The sequence below is a fragment of the Phycodurus eques genome, chromosome 15 (genome assembly GCF_024500275.1).
Source record: "Phycodurus eques isolate BA_2022a chromosome 15, UOR_Pequ_1.1, whole genome shotgun sequence".
NCBI lineage: Eukaryota > Metazoa > Chordata > Actinopteri > Syngnathiformes > Syngnathidae > Phycodurus > Phycodurus eques.
The window spans coordinates 19066955-19089225 of NC_084539.1; the positions used below are offsets into that span (position 1 = coordinate 19066955).

General features: G+C 41.0%; 1 protein-coding gene across 2 annotated transcripts in view; it reads right to left on the reverse strand.

Moving 5' to 3' along the window:
- pdlim5b (PDZ and LIM domain 5b) overlaps positions 1-22271 on the reverse strand; it is a 43212-nt gene that overhangs the window by 1984 nt on the left and 18957 nt on the right. For both annotated transcript variants that reach the window (XM_061698797.1, XM_061698796.1), the window contains exons 4-9: positions 14660-14690; positions 13518-14029; positions 7864-8012; positions 6886-6910; positions 5024-5187; positions 12-192 (exon numbers count right to left, since the gene is read on the reverse strand). In XM_061698797.1, the coding sequence (XP_061554781.1) occupies positions 12-192; positions 5024-5187; positions 6886-6910; positions 7864-8012; positions 13518-14029; positions 14660-14690 (1062 nt within the window). The remainder of the gene's footprint in view (positions 1-11; positions 193-5023; positions 5188-6885; positions 6911-7863; positions 8013-13517; positions 14030-14659; positions 14691-22271) is intronic.

Here is a 22271-nt window from a genome sequence, read left to right on the forward strand (position 1 = left end):
TCCGTGAATACCTGATCACGTTATTGCACTTGTTGCACATAGGGGTGCGGGTTCCGGCAGGGATGTGCTCGGCTCGCTGCACCACTGAGTCGAGGTCCTGGGGATGCGGCTGCGGGATGGGCCGGTCTGGGCCTTTGAGAGGCAGGTTGGTAACCTTGCCGAAAGAAGGGGCTGCACCACTTTTGGGGAAGCCTAAAACAAGATGGGGGATGGGTGAATATTAGAAAGAAGCTGGTGATTGAATCCACCTCCTTCATCCTCGTCTTTAGGGTTAAAGGTAGAGGTGTGGGTATGGTTGAGGTGGTTAGGAGTTAAGTTTGCGTTGTCAGAGGATGAAAGTGAATTATTTGACAATGTCCTGTCCTCCCTTGCATGATGCATGAGACATCTGAACCTCGCAGAGCAACACCACCCTCCAAAGAAAGGAGATCCATTTTTTCCCCCCATTGAGGCTAAAAAACACATTCCCGCAGTCAGTGCGAACACCTGTGAAAATAACGTCCCAGCTCTCGGTTCACAACAGATGCAAGGGATGCACTGTGCTCCCTCTCCTCTTTCCTTGAGCAAAAACATTTCCAGGATGGAGGTGGGTGTTTTTCTGCCCTCGCAAAAAGAGCTGGCGGGAAATGTGACGAGACCCACCACTGACAAGGAGTATTATGAGCAAACGTTTGAGAAGTCACATAACAAGCATTTCCTACGCTTCCTTCCGGGATAGGGAGGGTGTAATGATTCAGTGAATAAAAAAGAAGCACTTTCTATCCTAAATGCGACAACATTGGGTTGTGTTTTGGCTAAAAAGGCACCAAAATTGACTGTGACGATGTCCCGTATTGAGACACATCATATCATAATCAGTTCATTATTCCATCAGGGGGTTTGGGACACAAAACAAATATCCCTGTTGGCAGGATGGGGATGTGTCCCAATACTTTTGTTTGTGTCACCTGATATACAATATGTACTTAACTATTTAATGTATAGTGAACCCCCACTATTCGTAGGCGATAGGGACCGAGCCCTGCCGCAAATAGTGCAAAAACTAGGGTAATTGAGGACCCACTTGAAAAAAATTATAATAATTGCTCATATTATTTTATACTGTAAATATACCACAAACTATGATCCCAATATATTTTATAGATAGCTACAGATGAGTTGTTTTATATTTTAAAAAATGCACCAAAAGTGCAAATGAACATGCACACGCAGTAGAGACACTCCGTAACTTCCACTAACAACCCAGGCTAAACTTAGTTCCTCCCCCGACATGAAAATCCTGTCTCTCTGTCGAGATGTATGACTTGAATATACTTCCTTGACACTAATTACTACTTTCCTATTTAGCCAGGGTTTTGGTGTGATCTTGTGGCATTTTAGGGCACTACAGAAGAAGCAGAAAATAAAAATTAAAATAAAAAAGTGAAGCTGAAGTTGGGTTCCACACAAAAAAATGTGAATAGATGAAATTGTGAATAGCAAATTGCAAGTAGGCGGAGTCCACTGTACACACGGCGCAATGTCGGATTATTTTAGTGTGGCGCAAAAACAACTCTTGAAAGTAAAAGCGAGTACAAACCCAACATGTGAGGTGTCACGGCGGGTCCACTGATAATATAAACCATCAAAGTTACGACAAAGACGCCAATCTCCTGATTACAAACCAGCATACCGTCATAATGACACGTAAACTGTTGACATATCGTTTGCCTAATAGCATAGTTGCCTATATCATATTTGAACGCTTTTGGAAAATAAGAAAAATCATAATTTCAACACACAAGAAGTTTTCAGTTGCTTCAGTTTAACCTTTGCGGATAACCATGACTTGGATGATTGAGAATCTACACTGGCATAAAGAATGTTTATTTAATTTTTTAAATTGATATTGTGACAGCTAAAAATGACTTGCTATTTGGCTAAAGATGTATTTGGCTTTAAAGTCATATGAAATATATGTAAGTGAGCTTCTTCAATCCAATTCGCAGATGACTATCACACTCTGTACGCTAACATATCTTCAAAGTGTATCACAATTGAAGCTTCAGTCAGATAAAAGTGTCACGGCTACTTTGAATAGCATCGCCATGCCAAATGTGCGCCGCTGGGGGGAAATTTGTTTCACCGAGGGCTCTTATCTATGACAAAGTTGCTCGGCTGAGAGAGTAAAGAGCACAGGGATCGAGGGTGGGTTCGTTGGGGGGGCAATAAAGCAATGGTGTCATTGCAGTCAGGCTGCGTGAGCGAGATAAGCGGCGAGAAGTCAGCGTGAGACAACAACAAAACCGGATCACAGCGGGAGTTGCGTCTTTCTCTGCTCTGTTCAAAAGTATCTGTTTGATTACAGCTTCATTTTTTTATGAAAAGATTATTAGACGGATTCCAAAGCATGTTTGAAGTTTCAGTATCTGGCATTAGCCATACATTCTATTCTGCAACTCATCTGCAACTACTTCATCACATTTTCTAAAGACCTCTGCCAAGGCCAAACAATCTTGACGGGGATCAGCAACCAATTCTACAAACTCAATGATATACACTGTATGCATATGCCTGAATTTTGTCATTAAGAGTTATGTTTTATTCTCTCGAAGGAAAACACTGAGAAAAATCTTGAAAAAGAAACTAGATAAAATAGCACCAAGACTTTAACCAAGGCCAAACAAATCCTAATTTGCATCAGGACCAAAATGCAGCCCCTCAGAGATGCGCCCCCTGGGGGTAAATGTTACAACACTGCCACATAGATGCTATTTGCGCAAGCCCATCGATGGCATTTCCCATTATGTGTTAGCATTATGCGAGCGGATTTATAGGCAAAAGTTTGTGTGTTGTTTTAAATATACAATATAATTATCTTTGTTTTAATGTTTAGTTTGACAGTCAGCGTCAACTGGGAGAGGCAGTAAACAGCTCAAAGCCTCGGAGAAGAATTGTTCACCATCTGCCAAACTGCTGCCTGTTGTGAAGTGAGTTGAGTTCACTGCCGCCATACCCCGCTCGTATCTCAAATTTTTGCTTGCAGGTCAAAGCAAAAAATATAGAACCAAAAAAAAAAAAAAAAAAAAACAATGATAAAATTGAGAAATTGCCTCAAAACTAACTCACACTCTAAACATTCAACCTAATAGTTTTAATTTCCATCACAAAATTGGTTTTGTAACAAATCAATTGTAAATAAAACCTTCCTGGCAGAGGTAATCAATATTCATCTTAATAGCACACTCCTAAAAAGCAAGTTAATGAGTAATACAAACAAGACTTCAGCGGCATGGATTACATTACACTTAGTGAGTCATATTGGACGTGCATGCTGACATAAAGTCAAGTACGTGTTAAGCTGGCAAAGTGAGGCAAACCGAGTCATCGACTGTGGCCTCCCTCAGGTACCTTTCAGCAGCCACTCCACAAGAGCTCTCTCTCTGGAAGCATGTTGCTCACTTCATGCTGCTGACTGATGCTTTTCAGCAAGTAGTGGACCCCCCCGCCGAGGTCTGGTGAGAGTGCGCGGCCTAAATAAACAACAGCGCTCTTAATTTCACAGTGTATTTAACTAAAAGGGATCTGGAGGAAAGCCAATAATCTGAGCTCATTAAGGGGAAACCTCTGAGTTTTTATAGAGCCCGTAATCTTGAAAGGTCTTAGTGCAGGGAATTAAACCAGCTGGGAATGTTGCGGCGAAGCGGATTGGAAGTACGACAGCATCCTCTGTGGGAAAGAAGCACTAACTACACTTGGTTTTGTCTAGGGCAGTGGTTCGCAAACCTTTTTACATGAGGTTTTATGAAAAGAATACTTGTATTTATTGTAGGCTTTACACGATCAGGATTTTTGAGGCCGCAAGTTTAAAAAAAAAACGAGCCGATCCGATGACAAGATGGAGCAATGCGTCTATTTACATGACTTGTTCATTTACTGTATACTGTATCTATCCATCTATCCATTTTCTGTACCGCTTATCCTCACAGGGAGCAGTGAGCTCGACTCAACTCACTTCACAACAAGCAGAAGTTTGGCAGATAGTGAACAATTCTTCTTTAATGTCAAACTAAACATGAAAACAAAGACAATTACATGTTATGCATTTAAAACAACCGCATAATTTTGTGTTATTCTGCTAGATTAATGTTAATGCATAATGGAAAACACCATTGATGGGATAACTGATAGCATCCATACCCGCGGTATCATAACGCTTTAAGCAATGGATATTTGAATGCAAACGGTGGAGGAACAAAGGTTGACAGTTTCAATTTCACAATATTTTCACATAGTTCAATTCAACAATAGCCAAAGGCATACGTTCTTTATCCTCTGCGAAGAGCAACCAATATCATTGCGGCTGCTCCATGTATATCTGTATCTCCGTATTATACTGCCCCCGGGTGGCCAAGGTTCACACACCAGAATGACCAGCACAATGTCCATTGAATTAATGCAAAAAATATGGCAGAAATTGTTGGAATTCTTTACATTTGATTCAATTATGTCATTACTGTATGTTTTTATAAAGTACAATATTATAGAGTGCTATTTTTGTTTAAAAAAAAAAATCACAATACAACCTTTTTTTTTTTGTACAGGGAAAGATGATTGCCCATGTACCGCAAGTAGTACTCATACGATACTTTGAGAATATCTGGTTAGAGAGCAATGATTCCCAGTGGGAAAAGATCCAATTTCACCTAATTGGTCAGAAAATGTTTATTTCCTACAAATAATGTGTCTTTGTTCTCCTATCTATGCCAGAGACATATAGTGACTGGAAGAACAATTAAATCATCTTTCGCTATTGCCATGCATACAACAGAATAATACCTTTCTGTTCAACTAAACAGGCCCGGATTTCACATAAAGTACATTGGAGCATAAACGTTCACTGTGGAAGTGCCGCTGGCGATAAATGAAAATTCTAACTGTACATACATTGTGATATTTTTGTTTAGTGGTGTGCAACGAGATCTTTCTATCTAAAATATGTGCTTTGGCTCAATAAAGGTTGGAAAAGACTGGTATGCGGTACCTGACGGACCCCCGAGCTGGTGGGACGGCTTGTTCTGAGCCGCGGGGCTCTTGAAAGCGGGAGGAGCAGCCACGATGTTGCCGTTCCTCGGAGCTGTAGCTTTGGAGTATATTTTGGCTGCAGGCAAGCAGTGCACACTGGCCACGGTTTTATCCACGTTATCACTAGGTAATAAACAAACATTCAGAATAAATCATATTGTACATTCTGACACATGCAAGGTTCAGCTCGGTCGAAAACTTTTCCCCTACAAAATACTTTTTTTTTTTTTTTTTGGTGACATCTTGGTAAAAACTGCTGTCAATTCTTTCTTTGAGATGTGCAGGTGTAGTCATTTCCCCACGGGTTTGGGGGATTTAAAAAAAAATAAAAAATCTTTTGTCTGAAATTGTTTTTTTTTTTTTTTTAACACAATTGAGATTATGGGTCACATTAATGGTGGAAAAAGTTATTTTAAAAAATGAGACCAAGATCATTTTTTTCCAATTACAAAACCCTGGCATTTGAGCAGGAGTGTGTACATTTTTAATATCCACTGTACAGTCTTATAAAAATTGTCATACAATAGATTATGACAAGAAAAAAAATTCATAAATTGTGTCTTTAAAAATATGTCACACTATACATAATCTCAAAATTATATGTCTGAAAGTGACACCTTACTCAACATCATCTCATATTAAAAATCAAATTATACTATACATCATGTCTTGAATTTTTTTTAAATCTTATACATGCTATACATCTTATTAATAGTGATCTCTTATTATACACTATGTTATTGAAATGTCATGTTAAAAATTAAGTATTACTATAAATCACATTTAAAATTGATCGAACTATACATAATGTCAAAAATGTTTTATGAAAAACCATGTCAATAAGAATTATGCTTTACGATACATCATGTCATATTGGAAATGGCATCTTACTAGACATAAAAATGTCTTACGCTACATCATGTCAAAGAAATAAAAGTCATCTAGTAATCCAGAGGGAATAAAAAATGAAGCCAGGGCAACAGGAAAGAATAAATGTGTTTATTGAGATGAATTCATCAAGAATTGACAGATGAATACTGCAGTGGTTAGTGCAGAAGATAGAGCAGAGAAAACAACAGGCTCCAGGAAAATTAAGCAGGAGGTTACACAAAGTGTGAACGGGGGGGGGGGGGGAGCCTCACATAAAAGATATATGCTTAACATGCTACCGAGACATACAAATAGAGACCAAAATAGACTGTAAAGATGCATTTCTCATGCATAATAATAATTGGATCAAATTGGATGTTTTGCCTGAGTTTGACAATCACATTTATCAATTGTATCACGTTTGTATGCAATATTATACAAATGAAAATAAATCCTTCCAAATGTCGGCTGGCTACACGTTTAGCACTTTTGCGGAGACGCCGTGATGCCAATCCCTGAGCTTGTTGTACTTGTGTTCTACAACTTCTGGGTCCAAATTGTTGGCCCTGATTCATTCATCCACCACGCAGAAATAAGAGACAAGACAAGACAAGAGAGGAGAATGATTGGCAAGTGTAAAGAGTGAAACTAAAGAGGAGGCGAGGCAGGGCTAGGACATGATTATGTCATCAGAGTGACTCTTGCCTGTATTGTTGGTATTGGATATGAAAACAAATGATCTGTGCCGATTTTGGCAATTCCACTTAATTACATTTTCAGTGACTGACATATTGATGGCTTTGGCAGTCAGCTACAGGGAACGTTCCTATTAAACAATGAAAGACAATACTTCCAGAGGGATTTCTCCAAAACTAAATTAATTTAGACAAGATGCACTGAGATGGACCGCGAGTTAGGAATACGAGGATAAAAAGATACACGGACACTTACTTCTTTCCATTATCTGGCGCTTCCTCTGCAAAAAAGAAAACACCAATAAATGTCATTTTTTCCTGAATATTACATCTAAATTTATTACTACTAAATTCTGAGGGGACTCTTGGTTCAATCCAGCTGTAGAGACCCTCCGAATATGCGTCCGGGGTCCAAATCCTTGTCACACGTAAGGCTGGATTTACGCTGCATGATTTAAGTGACACAAACCAGACTTTTTTTTTTTCTTTTTCTTTCAAGTTTCACAACGTGTGTTATGGCAGCATAAAGAGGAAATGAAAGGCAGGGAATTGGATCTCCTCAGATGAGAATCAAATATCTCGATAATCAGCGTAAATAAAAAGCAATTTGTATTGGCTAGCTCCCAATGTGAGTGCAGCATAAATGCCCAGTTTGGATACGCCAGCGTGACGTCATGGAAATACATCAATTGGCGACAAACACTTTTCAAAATGATGTCATAATCATGTCACATCATGTCAATAATGATATGCTACTTATTGTGTCTTAAAATGTTCAAAATATAATGAGGCAATTATGCAGTTAGGCTAACAATATGATGCAAATATGTTGACACCAAATATTAAATATGGTCTAACTATGACACATTGGGAGGTGTATAAAACATTAGATGTAGTGTAAATATGCTATTATGCTACATTAGAGGTGTGTCCGTCATTAAATAATGGCGTAATATGGTGGTTACCTTCGTTTAAATCAAGGGGTCAGCCCAGGTCAATTAAACACAATGTAATGTTTAATATTTGTACTATTAATGCATAGTTGATTACTTCAGGGTTGTCGCTGACGGGTGTTGACACTTGCGTTCCATCAATATATGGGATGTGTGAGAAAAATGGATATACGCATTAAATCTAAATGGGGTACCTGGACCTGCCGTGTAAATCCAACCTTAAAAAGAGACCAACCAAAAGAAAATGTCAGCGATCCGATTGTGATGAGGCATCCACTCACCATTTTCAGTGCCAGTGAGCTGGGCCAGGATTCGGAAGGAGCGGGACTGGGAGGTTCCTGTCCTTGGGTGCCAGTCTTCCGTGTCCTCAATCAGCCGCTTCTTGCTGGCTTCGCTCAGTGCAGACGCATGGTTCAAGTCTGACGCTTTCCTGTGCATGAATTACAATTTTGCATTAGCGCAGCTGGCTATTTTAACATTTATTTGACAAAGTAAACATGCTGCAATAAGTGTTCACACTACTAATTACGCTATATACACGCGCATAGCTATTTATTAACATCAGTGATATGGAATTCCATTTACAGGGTATCTGCAGGTTTGAATCCAAATGCAAGACCTCTCCTTTACTAAATATGGCCTAGTTAAGTTCTGTAAAATTAAATTGAATACTTTTTTTTTTATAATTTAGATCTGCAGACACCCTGCATTTAAAAAAAAAAAAAAAAAAAAAAAAAAAACAAGAAAAAGGGACAGACAGTATCCCGCCACAAGATGGCGATAATGTGCTTCATAATGTGTGCCACCTATCCATCCATCCATTTACTTTTACCGCGTATCCTCACTAGGGTCGCTAGTCTCAGCTAACTTCGGGCAGGAGGCAGGGTACACCCTGAACCGGTCGCCAGCCAATCGCAGATGTGTGCCACCGTTCACTCCATAAGCAAAGTGCACACCTGCACTTTGTCACGAGATGCAAGACAAGAACTGCCTAAAAAATTGAATGAGCCTCGATATTTTTTTTATTGAATTTCAACACGTGTTTCTTATGTGCAGCCTAAGCGAGAGGTTCTTTGTTTGGAATCTTGGTTGGAACCTTTTTTTGTTTGCATGATGCTATCCCTCTGCTTGTGTGGGTTTTCTCCAGGCAATTTCTCCCAAATGCCCCTTCCAAAAATGCATGGTAGCTTCTTGAAGCATATGTTAAATGTTTACATGCACGCCGTCTGTTAAAAATATCACGTCTGCGCCAGATGAACTAAAGCTACGACACGTCTGGCTGCTCTTAAAAGAAGCAGTGCTTGCGTAGGCCCTGAATAAACACAACACTAAGAGAAACAGATGGAGCAAGTAGTGTGCATGTCCCCTCGCCCGGCTGCACGGTAATGACCAGTATATATCAAAGCTGCAAGTGGCGATGGGGGGAACCATGCACGATGGTTTTCATGGCAAATCCTCCAAATGCTCAGATGCCATGCTATACCCATGTTAAATACTATAGATAGACTATAGATAAAAAAAAAATTTTTTTAAACTTCCAAATCAAGTGTTGCCCATCTGTTCGAGGATACCTGCTTCTAACTCGAGCTCATTTGGAGGAATTCCCTCGTAGGAGTTTGTACATGAAATTGAGTCACTGATGGTGTAGCGGTACACTCGCCTGACTTTGGTGCAGGCAGCGTGGGTTCAGTTCCCACTCAGTGACGGTGTGAATGTGAGTGTGAATGGTTGTCCTTGTCTATATGTGCCCTGCGACGGACTGGCGACCAGTTCAGGGTGTAGACCGCCTTTCGCCCGAAGTCAGCTGGGATAGGCTCCAGCGTCCCGCGACCCTAGCCAGGATAAGTGGTGTTGAAAATAGATGGATGGATGGATGGATGGAGTTTGTACATGAAATTGGCCCAAAATGTCCGATTTTCTGTTCAATTTCAAGCATCAGATATTTCCACCCAGTTTTGCGTCACTCCGTGAGATTGATGTCGGGGGATAATTTTTACCAGCTTTACAAGAATCCTTGAATGGTGATCAAAGTGTTACGACATTCTCCGTCGACATTAGATGGCAAAAACAAAAATCTTTACTGATTTAGCGTTAGACATCTGTCTAAGATAACCTCTTCCTACTGGAGCTCAACTGGAAGAATTCCCTATTTGTTCACCAAAATACAAGCCTTGGAATTTGCTCAAGATGGCTGGTTCATGTTCAATTTCAGGCATGGATCACTAAGACTCTTTTGTGCGCCTTGTTTTGATAGACAATGTTCACCCAATTTTGTATCGACTGGTGAAAGGCAAATAAATGTTTTTCTAACCTTTTCCAAATCGTCCAAATGACAGTTAAAACTGTGACGCCACGCTGCGCCCACCTAGACAAAAAGGCTGGGCAATTTAGCGTCGCCAATCTGGCAAATCTTCTGATTTGGACACATTTTGGCAAATTCATGTCGACCGCTAAAACTGGTGTCAACGGCTAATTTTATTATTATTTTTTGTAACTTTTCTGGCATCCCTATTGAGTGAGTTTTGGGGCGTCGTGCTGTGTATACGCCCTTGTGAAAATTGGTGAGTTTTTAGGCATGCCGAGACTCCCAAAATGTGTTTATTAAAAATCATTCACTTGCGTTAACAGCTTGAGAAGTCAAATGTCTATTTTAACTGGAAGAGCTGGCAGAGTTCATTTATCTGAGGACAATAACAAACAGTGATTACAAGAAAGATTTCCGACCGTCTTGTGATACCACCACTTGTGAATTTTATCAAACAGATATTAAGACTTCGACATCAGTTTGCACAGTCCGTATACATGGGCAGGCTGCTAAGTACGGGCACACACAAAAAAAAAAAAAGAGTGCAAACATGCCGCTGTTAATCATAAACCACAGCAAGGTGTGGTAAGTTACTGTGTGAGATAAATGATCATTCGCGGGACTAACTTGTCTGAATCGCCTCCCACCTGCGGGCAAAGAAAGGACAGAATTGGAAGTACTGAAGGAAAGTCAGAGCACAGATAGTACATTTGGGGGAAGAAAAGGGCCCTTCTGAGAAAATGTGAACATGGAAAAACCACAACAAAACATGCAGCAGGAGATGCTCACTGAGCTTAAAATAAATAAAATGATGAATGAATGGAACAAACTTGGTTCTTTCAATGTGGATATGCACAGATATTTGCTTTGATGTATATATATATATATTTATTTATTTTTACCCTCAAAGTGTGCCTGCCCACTTGAAACCTGTGGTCATGGGAGACCAGACCAAAAAAACAAAAACTCACTCACCAAAAAATACACAGATGAGGTTTTATATTTGATATTTGAACCTAAAAGGGTAGACGCTGACTTTTCCGCAGACTACCTTGGTATTAGCGTTTAGATATTCTCATGCTCAATGGCTCAAACCTATTGCTATGTATTTCTATATTTCAAGAGCTTCATTCTCAAGGCAAAGTCAGAACAATCTCATCTGCAGTACACTTTTTAACACTTGTTTTAAATTGATTTGTTGGGAGGTGGGTAACATACAGTATAGTAAGTAGACTAAAGTGTAAGGTCTTTAATAAGTGCCAATCTCCAAACCCCTTGGTACCCACCAAAATCAGCATTTTTGACAGTTCTATACTCTCAATTGAGTGCACCCCACGAAAGATGGTCCAAGAACTTCAAAATCCTTGAAATTAGAACAGAGGCGCCGGTCCAGACTTTGAAATGTTTGTACTGTCATTGGGCTCTTTCTTCACTGCTAGCATCTGCTGGACACGAAATAAAAACGCTAAACTGCAATAAATGCTCCCAAATTTAAGACCTCTCCTTCACTAAATGTAACCACTAAGGCAGGGAACACACATACCGATAATGTGATCAAAGTCAGCAGAGGCACAATTCTCAGATGTCTCTGAAAGATTATTCTGAGCAGTTATCCTGTGGTGTGGGGGTGTGTTCTCTTACCTCGCTGAATTCAACAGGTGGTTGGTTGGTGCAGCAAACTACGTCGGTTTCTTAAGCGTGTGAAAATACTAAAATCTAAACTAAGCTAAAAACCAGACTGGCCACTTGTAAAACGTGCAAATCTATTCTCTAATATAACAAACACACAAGTGCTACAAATGCCTGTCTGAAAAGGTTAACGCTATCACTAGCTGACAAACAACCTTAAAAATCAGCCGTCAGCAAATTATGCCCTCGATTCTCGGTGCAGATCTCATCGCTGTCGAGCCAACTGGACCTTTCTGTGAATTTCAGATTTTCCACAAAAAAAATAATAAATTCTGTCCCAATATCATGTGTTATTTGTACGCATTATTAACAGATTTAAATTGTTGGAAATAGCTTGAGACCTAATCTATTAAAGCTCTTGAACGCCCAACTGCCTAAGACGTCTTGTAAAACGTCTTCCTCTTCCCTCACTCTGCGGGAGCCATGCAGCATTGAGTTGCCTCGAGAATCAAAGTCTAGATGTTTTTTTTAGACGACGACAAGTGAAAATAGTTAGGTTAGATGCATTTTGTTAAAAATGGATAGCTTCATTAATTCATCACTCATGGCTCTAAGACTTTTGAAAAAGAGCTGTTTGCTTTTGTGAAGTAATAAAGGCTTTTTGTCTGGTTGGGGGGGGGGGGGCGGCGTATGTTACCATATTAATCAATGACAGTTTAATAAAATAGCTTTTTTTGGAAAGAGACAGTTGCAGATTTTTCCTCGCCATATATGGCCCATTAAACAAAAAACTGAATGCATGGACTAAACTTCCTGCATACAAAAGTCATCTCTACTACATCACCCCGATATGCTGGAGTATTATCCCAATATGCTTGTCCATTTAGTCCAGCTGAACTATGGGAAAAAGTCTTCTCATATACTTTATAGATATAATTTATTAGGGTAGTATTAAACCCACTGCAGATGAAGCAGCGTCCAGTCGCTCCAGCATGCTCTTAAAATAAACCTAGTTGCCAAGATTGTGCTCAATCAAAAAACAAGCGCCGAAGCAGCGGTGAGGTAGCATGATGTCCACACTGTGTTCTACTGCCAGGACCAATACCCTGCAGAATACTTCAACAAGACGTGCATTGTGCCTTGTGTGAAAACACTGGTGGTGATTGATGGATTTGGAAAAGGGGGAATAAGAGCGTGACGCTAGACAAAACGGAGTAGCACGTTTTATTTTCTCCGGTAGCATAATATATGGCCTCTTAACCACAGCTGTCACTGAAACCACCAACTAAAGTACACTTAAGCAAGGTACACATACACCCATTTTTAACATATGAACTGATTTTTATGATCCACACGAAAAAAAAAAAAAAAATGCTGTGTGTGGTGTACTGGAGATGACTAAGACAGCACCACCCACATTAACGATGTGTGTCATAGTACCGAGAGTCACCTGTGAGAGGCGGCATGGTGCCACAGGGCATCCAATACAAAGAAGACAAGAGTACTTAGTCGTAATAGAAGAAGAAATAGAAGAAGCTAGGGTAACTGTTCGCTTAGTCATTTTGATTGCAATGAATGACTTGTGAGACACATTATACAAAAACTCATCACAATCAGTTGCTTCTCTATTTCTTTCCGGCAATAGTGCGAGCTTCAGCAAGCTACCTGATTGGCTGTCATTTCATTTCACATCACAATTGTAGAGTCTGTTGTGAGGCACAACGTGGTGTTGACCACACACATTAGGTTTAACATTTACATTTGTTCCGAAAAAAACCCCATTTATAACATACCCCACACCAAAGGATAATCGCTCAGGATAATCTTTTAGAGACATCTGATAATCTGGCCTTTGCTGACTTTGATTGCAAGGGAGGGAAATGCTCAAATTTGGCGTGATTGTTGGTATGTGTGTACCTTGCCCCTGCAGTACACTGTCGTGGATGTTGATGTCTACCGCAACCAGGTACACACAATGAGGCTCCGATTGATGGTACCTACCCGTTGAAATGCTCCGGCAGCCCCTGGCTCTCCAGGAGGCCTCGCCTTTGCCCCATGGCCACCTCGCAGGCGTTGTTGTTGGAGTAGAGATTGATGGGGGAGTTATAGACGGACGGCTGTGGCACAGAGGGGTGGGAGGAAGGGGCCGTCACTCTGGCGGGAGAGGACGAGTTGGACGAGGAGGAGGACGGGGAGCTTAGGGTGGAGCGAGCGGGACTATCTTGGGGGGCCGGAAACAAGTCTGGGGTGGTGAGGGTGGACTTGAGTGCGAACGGAGGGTGCGGTGGTTGAGCGAGAGGTTGAGCTGGCGTGAAAGCCGATGATTCAGAGGGGATGAAGGCCACCTTGGGGGCGGCCGGGGCAGAGGAAGGTGCCGGCGAGCCTCTGTCGCCACCAAACGGCCGGGCTGTCTTGTTGTACGCAGGACCCGCCTGGCTTGATGGCTTTGTGTATGTGGTGCTCGGAGCCGTGTGGGTGATTGGGACGGGTTTAATAATTTCTTGAGGTTCAACCTGCATCCAGGTGGGGACACACAGCATGCCGTAAACGCAAACGCACAACAAAACTGCTGTAATGCATGTGAAACTCAAAAGCTGTGATCATATTCAAAGGACACATATTATGGAAAAGTGACTTTTTAATGCTTGTATTCAAAAAGTTGGGTCTCTGGAGTGCCTGTCATCGAGTGTGAAATTAAATAACCAAGTAAATCGTTTGTTATCTGTCTACTCGGTCGGGGGGGGGGGAATGCAATAACTCAGCTCAGTCGACCTCAAAAATAGGTTGGCACAAAGTTTCTAACTCGAAGCCCCACCGGGAGCAAAAAATAAATAAATAATAAAGTCTACTTCTGTGTCTGTGAGCAAGCCAGGTAAAAGTGGGGTTAATTTACATCGCAACTGCCTCCACACTGAGTTCCTCCGCCCATGACATGATGACACTGGGTGAGGTTCCAGAGCCACTTTCAAGCCAAACTGAAAAAATGCATAATATGTCTCCTTTAAATAAAAGACATGCTTGTGATGCAACACAATGTGGCTCCTCACGGTCAGTTGAGCATGCGAAGCACACCGACATTAACTCAGAAGGGCACAAGTTTACAGTGCATGAAGATGAAGGTAAGCTAATATTTGACACCGTACCTGAGACCCTCCTTTGGCAGCACTTGAGTCTCTGTGAAGACAAACAAAAACACATGAAAACAAGCACTTTTATCTCAAAATATAAAGGACAGAATGCATTAATAGTCATTAAAATTGTTATTTGAGATACAGTACTGATTGTTTTTTTTTGTTTTTTGCGGATCAGCCACCCATGAAGTATCATTTGTCTTGGGGGGATTGATGGCAATACATAGCAAGGTTATTTGGCAAAACCACTGTCAAATTCCACATTTTTACTAAAAATTGCTCTTAGTTTTGTATAATCACATAGGACCAAATGAACAATGTTTTGGAACCTGGAAATGGCAACAAAGTGACTAACCAAGGCTATTTCCCATCCTTGTAGCTACAGTAAGGTCCTCCTCCCACGCTGCTATATTGGGAAAACAGTCAACAGTCTCATGCATTTCCGTTACGACGCTGGCTTATTAGGGAGCCTCCCCCTCGGGCCAGATGTTGACGTCACTTGCGTGCACACCTACACTTACTGTTTCCACTTAGCATTTAATAAAGACAAAGCTTATTTTCCAGCGTGCTTACAGAGCAACACCACACCGGGCCAAAGAAAACAGCAAAGGGCGTCAAGATCAAATGGCACATTCCATTAGGAAGATGATGTGTATGTGACATCAGCGGCCCAGAGTGGCGCGGCCGGTTGGATTCACACCCTATCTGCCTTTTCTCAGAGCGAACTGAACAAACACGAGTAGGGGTGGTCCCGTGAACATCTGTTCAACCAAGCCTCCTCTGTTTTCTGTCTCTCTGACTTGACGGCTTGGACCCAACTGGATAAAGTATCCGCATGGACATACTGTACTTTAGCAAGGGAGATGGATCATGTGTATGGAAATGGGCAAATATTACATTATGTAATAATGTATTGTCACTCTTTAAATCAGGGGTGTCAAACTTGTCGTTGCCCACATTGTAGTTGCAGTTTCCATCACAGGGCTGTTATGACTGTGAAACCATAAAAATCAGCTCATCATACTATTAGATGTGCACAACAAATCAATGGATAACTACTTTTTAAATCAGAGGTCAAGGATAATAGTTTGTTCAAGTTACTCTCAATGGTCTTTGGTAACAACAAAAGCTTGTAATATCTCAACATTATTTATTAAGTATGACAATTAGAAATTTTGGTACAGGTTGTAACAATAATCAAAGAAGTTGATTGCTTTCGCGGGCCACATAAAATGATGTGGCGGGCCAGATCTGGCCCCCGGGCCTTGAGTTTCACACCTCTGCTTTACATCGTTAATATGTATTACAGACCTACATGCGCTGCACCTGAGTGCGCACACGGCAGAGACACTGTAGCACAGATAGCACAAAACATAACACTTCAGAGAAGATGCATTTTTTCGGGTTGTAGGAATAGCTTGATGACTAACTGCACACTGTAGAGGTAGAAATTGGCCAAGTCATTATCAATAAGGAAGTGGAAATTACGCCGAATAGCCTCAGATGGAATTAAGGTGCTAAGTACTTATATACTAGGGTAGGGCCAACTCACGGCAGAAAGGATAGGCTCCAGCCCACTTGCGTCATTGGGCTAGTTTTGTGGGCCAGACCCACCCAAAAAATCTGGACAATTGAGATGGTGAAAAAGAGTTTCACACTATATCGCAACATTTCAATACTAAATTGCTCTCAGGATTTGCACGTGTTTTCAGCACTTTAAACATTTTTAATGTATTTAGAAACAAAACATGGACTTTATAGTCCCTTTTAGAATACGTGTCCACACGCCACAAGAAGACAAGCTCAGTGACTGCCGCACTTACTGTTTGATTGTTTTAGATTTCTGACCTACAAGGTTGTTGTTTTTCATACAAATATTTATTGTTATTATGACATCACTGAAACTGTATTTGTCTTACCCATATGACATTCCGATGACGTCAAATCATGGGAGAGTAAGTCGAGCGACAATTAACATGACACCCTTGGCTGCTTGCCAGTGAATCATATACTTACAGTACATCATATTGATACAACTAATTATTGATCTTGCAAGAGACAACTTGTTAAGGAGCTAGCAATGGAGCAGCATGGTAGGAATATAAATAGATCGATTAATTGATGAATCGTTACACTCTGCGCTAACACACATTGATTAAAATGTTAAAATACAATCATGTATTTCATATATGATTGCAAACAAACTCCACAGTACAATCCTACACCATTAGCAACCACGGAACCATGGGGAAAAACCCATTTAACATGTTCAGACACATTGCTGTCAAAAGTCATTATTAGTTATGTTTAGATAGGCATTGGATCTGATGATCTGTTAACTAATAAGATCTATGAATTTGTGAAGTGTAGGCATTTAGCTCAAATGGTGCAGTTCCAAGGACAACTTATCCGTGTCTAAATAGCTCGATTATGTGACTTGATGTGGGGGCATGACAGCTAAGAGAAGTGGTCTTCATCAACCTTGACTTCTCTGCGAACCAACTTCGTCCCGCACATGCACACATATGGACAAACAGATATCCTGAAGGAAAGACTGGAAAGGTTAAACGAAGAATAAGCCTTGGTGGGATAAGGCATCATTTCCATTCTGTCGGCGTCTCGTCGAGAGCCAAGAGAAACATTCTGGCATGTGGCATTTGACTGAATGATGGAGAGGCGAGCAGACGCACAACCCGAGTTGATAGTCGACTGATTTAAGGGGAACCTCATGCAGCTCTGACTTCAAACATCTGCCACAGTCAATTATCTTCGATCAACTGGCGTATTTTCTCCATGTTAAAGCAAGAGAATCGGCATGCATATCACACGACATGTGGCCGCATAGGGTCGAGCACTGTAGAATTCACACATGCTTCGAATGTCAGGCACAGCTTTCATTATTCACAAATCTTGCTCAACAAGACACACCAGTCATAGATGCAGTGAATGATGAATGTTAAAACATGGTGGAAGACTGGGGAGATCCATGACTTCGAGACTTCGCCATGGCATGGAAGAAAGTGGAAAGACAAAATATGAATGGTACGCAAGTGCATACCTCCATGTTAAAACTGAATAAGCCTCAAATGGTACAGCTTCAGAGATGCAAATAGCTGCCACGTAGATTTTTTTCGATATTTACTGAGAAATGAAGGAAAATGAGGACAAACAGTGAGATCCTCAGGGATTGTAAAATATGCAGCTCTGGATGAATTTAAAAAAAAAAAAATTCCCTAGAATAATCAAAACAAATTTATAGTCGTGCTTCATATGATCAACATAATTCCTAAGAAAACAAATCAGTCAGAGCAGGAGCCGATGCCAGCTGACTTTGGTCGAGAGGCGAGATAATATAGAGCATCTGTCTATTTAAGGCCGATGAACAAGTGTTCCTTGATGACAGTCGCCCGGATGCCTGGGAAACATACTACCCACGTCAGCTTGTCCACTGCCTCCACTGCATACGTGTCAAGCAGGAAATATGCACACTTGTCCATATCAGCTGTCACACGCTCCACAGTGATGATGCATATGAGTGCCGTTAATCACTGTGTGCCTTGTCATGCATCTTTTCCAACAGTATGAGTGATAACTGTGAAGCAATCTGGAATAGCGCAGCAAAAGCATGATCCAATTTACATTGGAGGCCGAACAGGTTGACGAATAGGGCAAGTCGAGAGGTGGGAGTGTTCCATGATTGGACGCGCTCCCATCCGCTCATTCTTGTCTTCCGACCACTACGCCACATGCGGCAGAGGCAGCCAGGAGTCAGTGGGGGCTTCAGGCATCATTAGACTGTCATCTCCTTCCCCAGTCGTAACCAAGGCCAAGCCATCGCAGTCAGGCTGCTTGAATACGTGTGCATGTTCAACCCACAGCTGCATGCCTTGATTAGAGTTCAAATAAGTGGCCGGCAGCCTCAAAAACATCAAAAAGAGAAGAGGCAGAACTACTTGTGGGACATAATATACTGTATGAAAACAGAGAGGCAGTTTATATAGATTCCAGCGAGGTGTGGACCTTCTGACTCCACATCAGAAGGTCACCGATTTCCATTGGAATGTCAGAGGTGCATTATTCAATCTGCCTGAAATCAGTCCTTTTTTTGGACTGAAATATAAATGATTATAAAATAATTTCGTGGTTTTGACCTAGCATTCGCAACACAAGTTTTAGATTAATTGTGGTTATGTGTGTTTAAGCAAATACCTGTTTAAAAAAAAATAATAAATAAAATTGACGGGTTAATGGGATTAAAAAAAATAATAATAATTCCAATACTGGGGTTCCTCAGATTACGGCAAGAGTTCTGTTACTACAGTGGCGATGTAACCGGAATTCGTACGTAAATCAGAATGCGCAGTAGTCTATCACTAACTAATGCTAATGCAACAGTTCAGTCATGACTGCAGTAAATATTTGTATTGAAAAACATTTCTAGATAGTAAATATAAAATCCTCAAATGAAAAACTGTAAGTATGGCGGTAACTGAGCATGCCACTTGATCATGCATTCTTACGCCGCTAGTTCATTGCACACCGTTCATAACCTCAAAATTACATCCCTGAATAGTTAATTGTGATGGCTTCAATTTGAATTATTTCCGATGGTATAAACTGTTTCAAAATCGAAATCGAAAAGGTCGACGAAAGCCCAAGAACAGATAGGGCCTGATTTACTAGGATCCAAAACAGAGGAAGCTAAATTGCATATTCGCGCTAACAGATTTTGCGTGCGGTTGATGAGTGTGTTGCGCACGATTTACTAAGATTGTGATCTTTGCGCTAAATTGGGTGCTCACTCCTTCGAACAGATTGCGCGTTGTAGGCAAAAGTTCTGAAAGTGGTGGGGGCCGCTGTATTTAAAAGAGTGTTTGCGCTTTAGCTAGTTCGCTCTGATGGTTGTCACCTTGGAACATTTGGGAGAGCACCACTAGCGCAAAATGAAGTTTTATGGGATGGACTTTGAAGTGTTAGCAGAAGAGACAAACATTACTGAGTCTGCCTTTCAGACACGCTTTTTAAAGTCACAAAATCATCCACTGCGATTCATCTCACATTTCCTGAATCACATTGCACATGCCAAATTTATTGTTTATTTCCATGTACTCCTCCCACAGCATGCAAAATGAACTGCACGTCCATGTTGCCCATTTGGTAGACGCAATCCCGGTTACAGTTAGTAGATCAGCTGCTACGTTTATTTGCGTGCAAAACCAAGGTTGCACCCGTTTTTGCGCGCGCAAAGCTTGAGTAACTCAGGCCCAACATGTTCCAACTTAGAGCTCCCGATATACTTAGCTAACTTTATAGAAAAACAGAAGACTTGGCCAGATGATTGTGCATGCTCTGTAGCGCTGTATTATTTATCCAAACCAGGTGCCACCAAATGCAACCTCTGGGGAGAGGTGTTTCATTACACCGTGCTTCAGAGTTCAATGACAATAAATAAACACCAATTATCATTCTTTCCTAAGGCTACTTCCCACAGCTGTATTGTGTAACAGAAGTGTTGGCTACTCTGGGGACAAGCTTCTTTCCATCGCCAAACAAAGCACGGCCACTGAAGTTCAGTGAAAACTTCAGGTCACATCAACTCAAGTATAAATCAAAGGATCCTTCATATGAAAGAGTTTGTGTCGGTTTTGTGCCCTAAATAAGTAATGTAAATCTTGTTTTGGATGTCTTGTTGGTTCTTTCCTGAGGAGTGAAGGCTTGTTGTTACACTTAACACTCTGACTCTATACGACACAGGTCATCTGTTGCTCTTACACACGATTATTTCTCAAGGTCTGATAGCCAGAGAGGAACAGAAAAAGTGCTTCCAAACGCCCAAGTCAAAGTCTTTCCTTTCACCTAGCAACAAGGGAATAACATCAGCATCAATAAACCAAAGCCTCTGCTCTGACCAGACAATATATGGAAAGACTGCCTAGTTTGTAATACCTCAATGCGTGTGAGTCTATGCAGTTTTGTCTATCTCAAAAGTGCAACTGAGAATATAAACATGCTTATGTTCTTAGAAACCATACAATATGTCAGGATTGTTGTAAGTATAGCACATGGTTGATATTATTTGCTCTCTCACGAAAGTTATTTTTAGAGAAGGAGGTATTTTAGGGTTCATCTATGAACCCTAAAAGTAATGGTGGTTACATGATCTGTTTGGAAAGGGGCAAAGGTAAACACGTCTAGAGGCTGAAATGTCTATCTCCGGAGAGTTACGGCCTGGGACTAAACTTTACTCGCATAAATCATCTTCTGGCACCTTGTAGGAATATCATCACAAACCCAGGAGTCTTATTTGTGATCCTAAAAATCCTAAATCACATCTGGGGACATAGTTGGAGAAAGATAAGCTTTGACAAAATAGCATTTCCTTTAAGGAGAATTTAATGACATCCAAATTCAATGATGTGATATATGCAAAAAGTCTTAATAGAGTCTTGTGTATATATTTGGAGACGTGCACTTTGTCAACACAATGTTTTGTGTTTTATTGTGCAACCATTGCCCATAGAAGATTACATGCAGCTGCGGCATGGGGCTGTTTTCAGATCATTTTCCCACAATTAAGTGGCAATGCTCCTTTCTACTTCCATGTGCTGATAAAACGACGAGCCATGCGAGCCTACCCCAGATTTTTTCTTGAAGGACTTTGAAGGTGTGTGTGTCATTTTTTCCCCATTTAGCAGTGCACTGTGTTTGGCAAAAACAATCGGCGTGAGCTTTTTTTTTTATTATTATTATTAGGAAGTCGTCATCTAGGAAACCTCCCACTGTTGGACAGTGTCATTTTGAGAGACGGTGGGAAAAAAACAAGTCACTCAACTAACAACAGCAAGGTCAGAGGCTAACAAAACCAAGCCCTTGAATGTTAAAGGCGATGTGGAAAATGTACTTTTTAATTGTTCATATACAAATACAGTACTTGGGTCACTTTGTAAATCTTTTGTGAGCAGCCTATTTTCCAAAATATGTCCGTGAGCGAGCTGTTAGGAATTTTACCTAAATTGTGATGTCACAAGTTGGCAAATTCACATGAAACCCTCCCCACACAGGTTCTCTGTCCATGGCTAGGCACCAAGGCTGGCAGAATATCTGCCACTTCCAAGCCTACGCTGTCTTCAACACGACCACAAAACCAAAAGCAAAGCAATGGGATTTTTTGGAAGCACAGATTAGCATTAGCCACCAGTGTTATCAGTGTTAGCTTCCGATACGCAGCGGTGTTGGTTTCTGGTACGTGCAATACAAGCGGCCAAACAAGCGAGTATTTCTGGGTGACCAGAAACTTAACATAAAAATGCTATGTCAAATGGTTTACCATTGACACCATGATATGTAATACCATTGGCGTTTGTATAGGGAATTTGTGTCCCCTTGTGGAGACATTATAAAGGGTCTTCAAGGATATTGCTTCACAGTTTGCACTTGTTTTTTTTTTTTTTTTAGGCTCAACGAGTAGTCACCCCCTAACTCAGCCTCTGGTTGTCATGTTAGCGAAAGTCAAACTCTGCCTTGGCCTGGCAGTGGAGGGGGAAGGGCACAGCAGTAGCTCATTTGCATGAGACAGGATGGCCCCCTCAAAACAGATTAATTTTACACAGGCTCGAAACAGAGG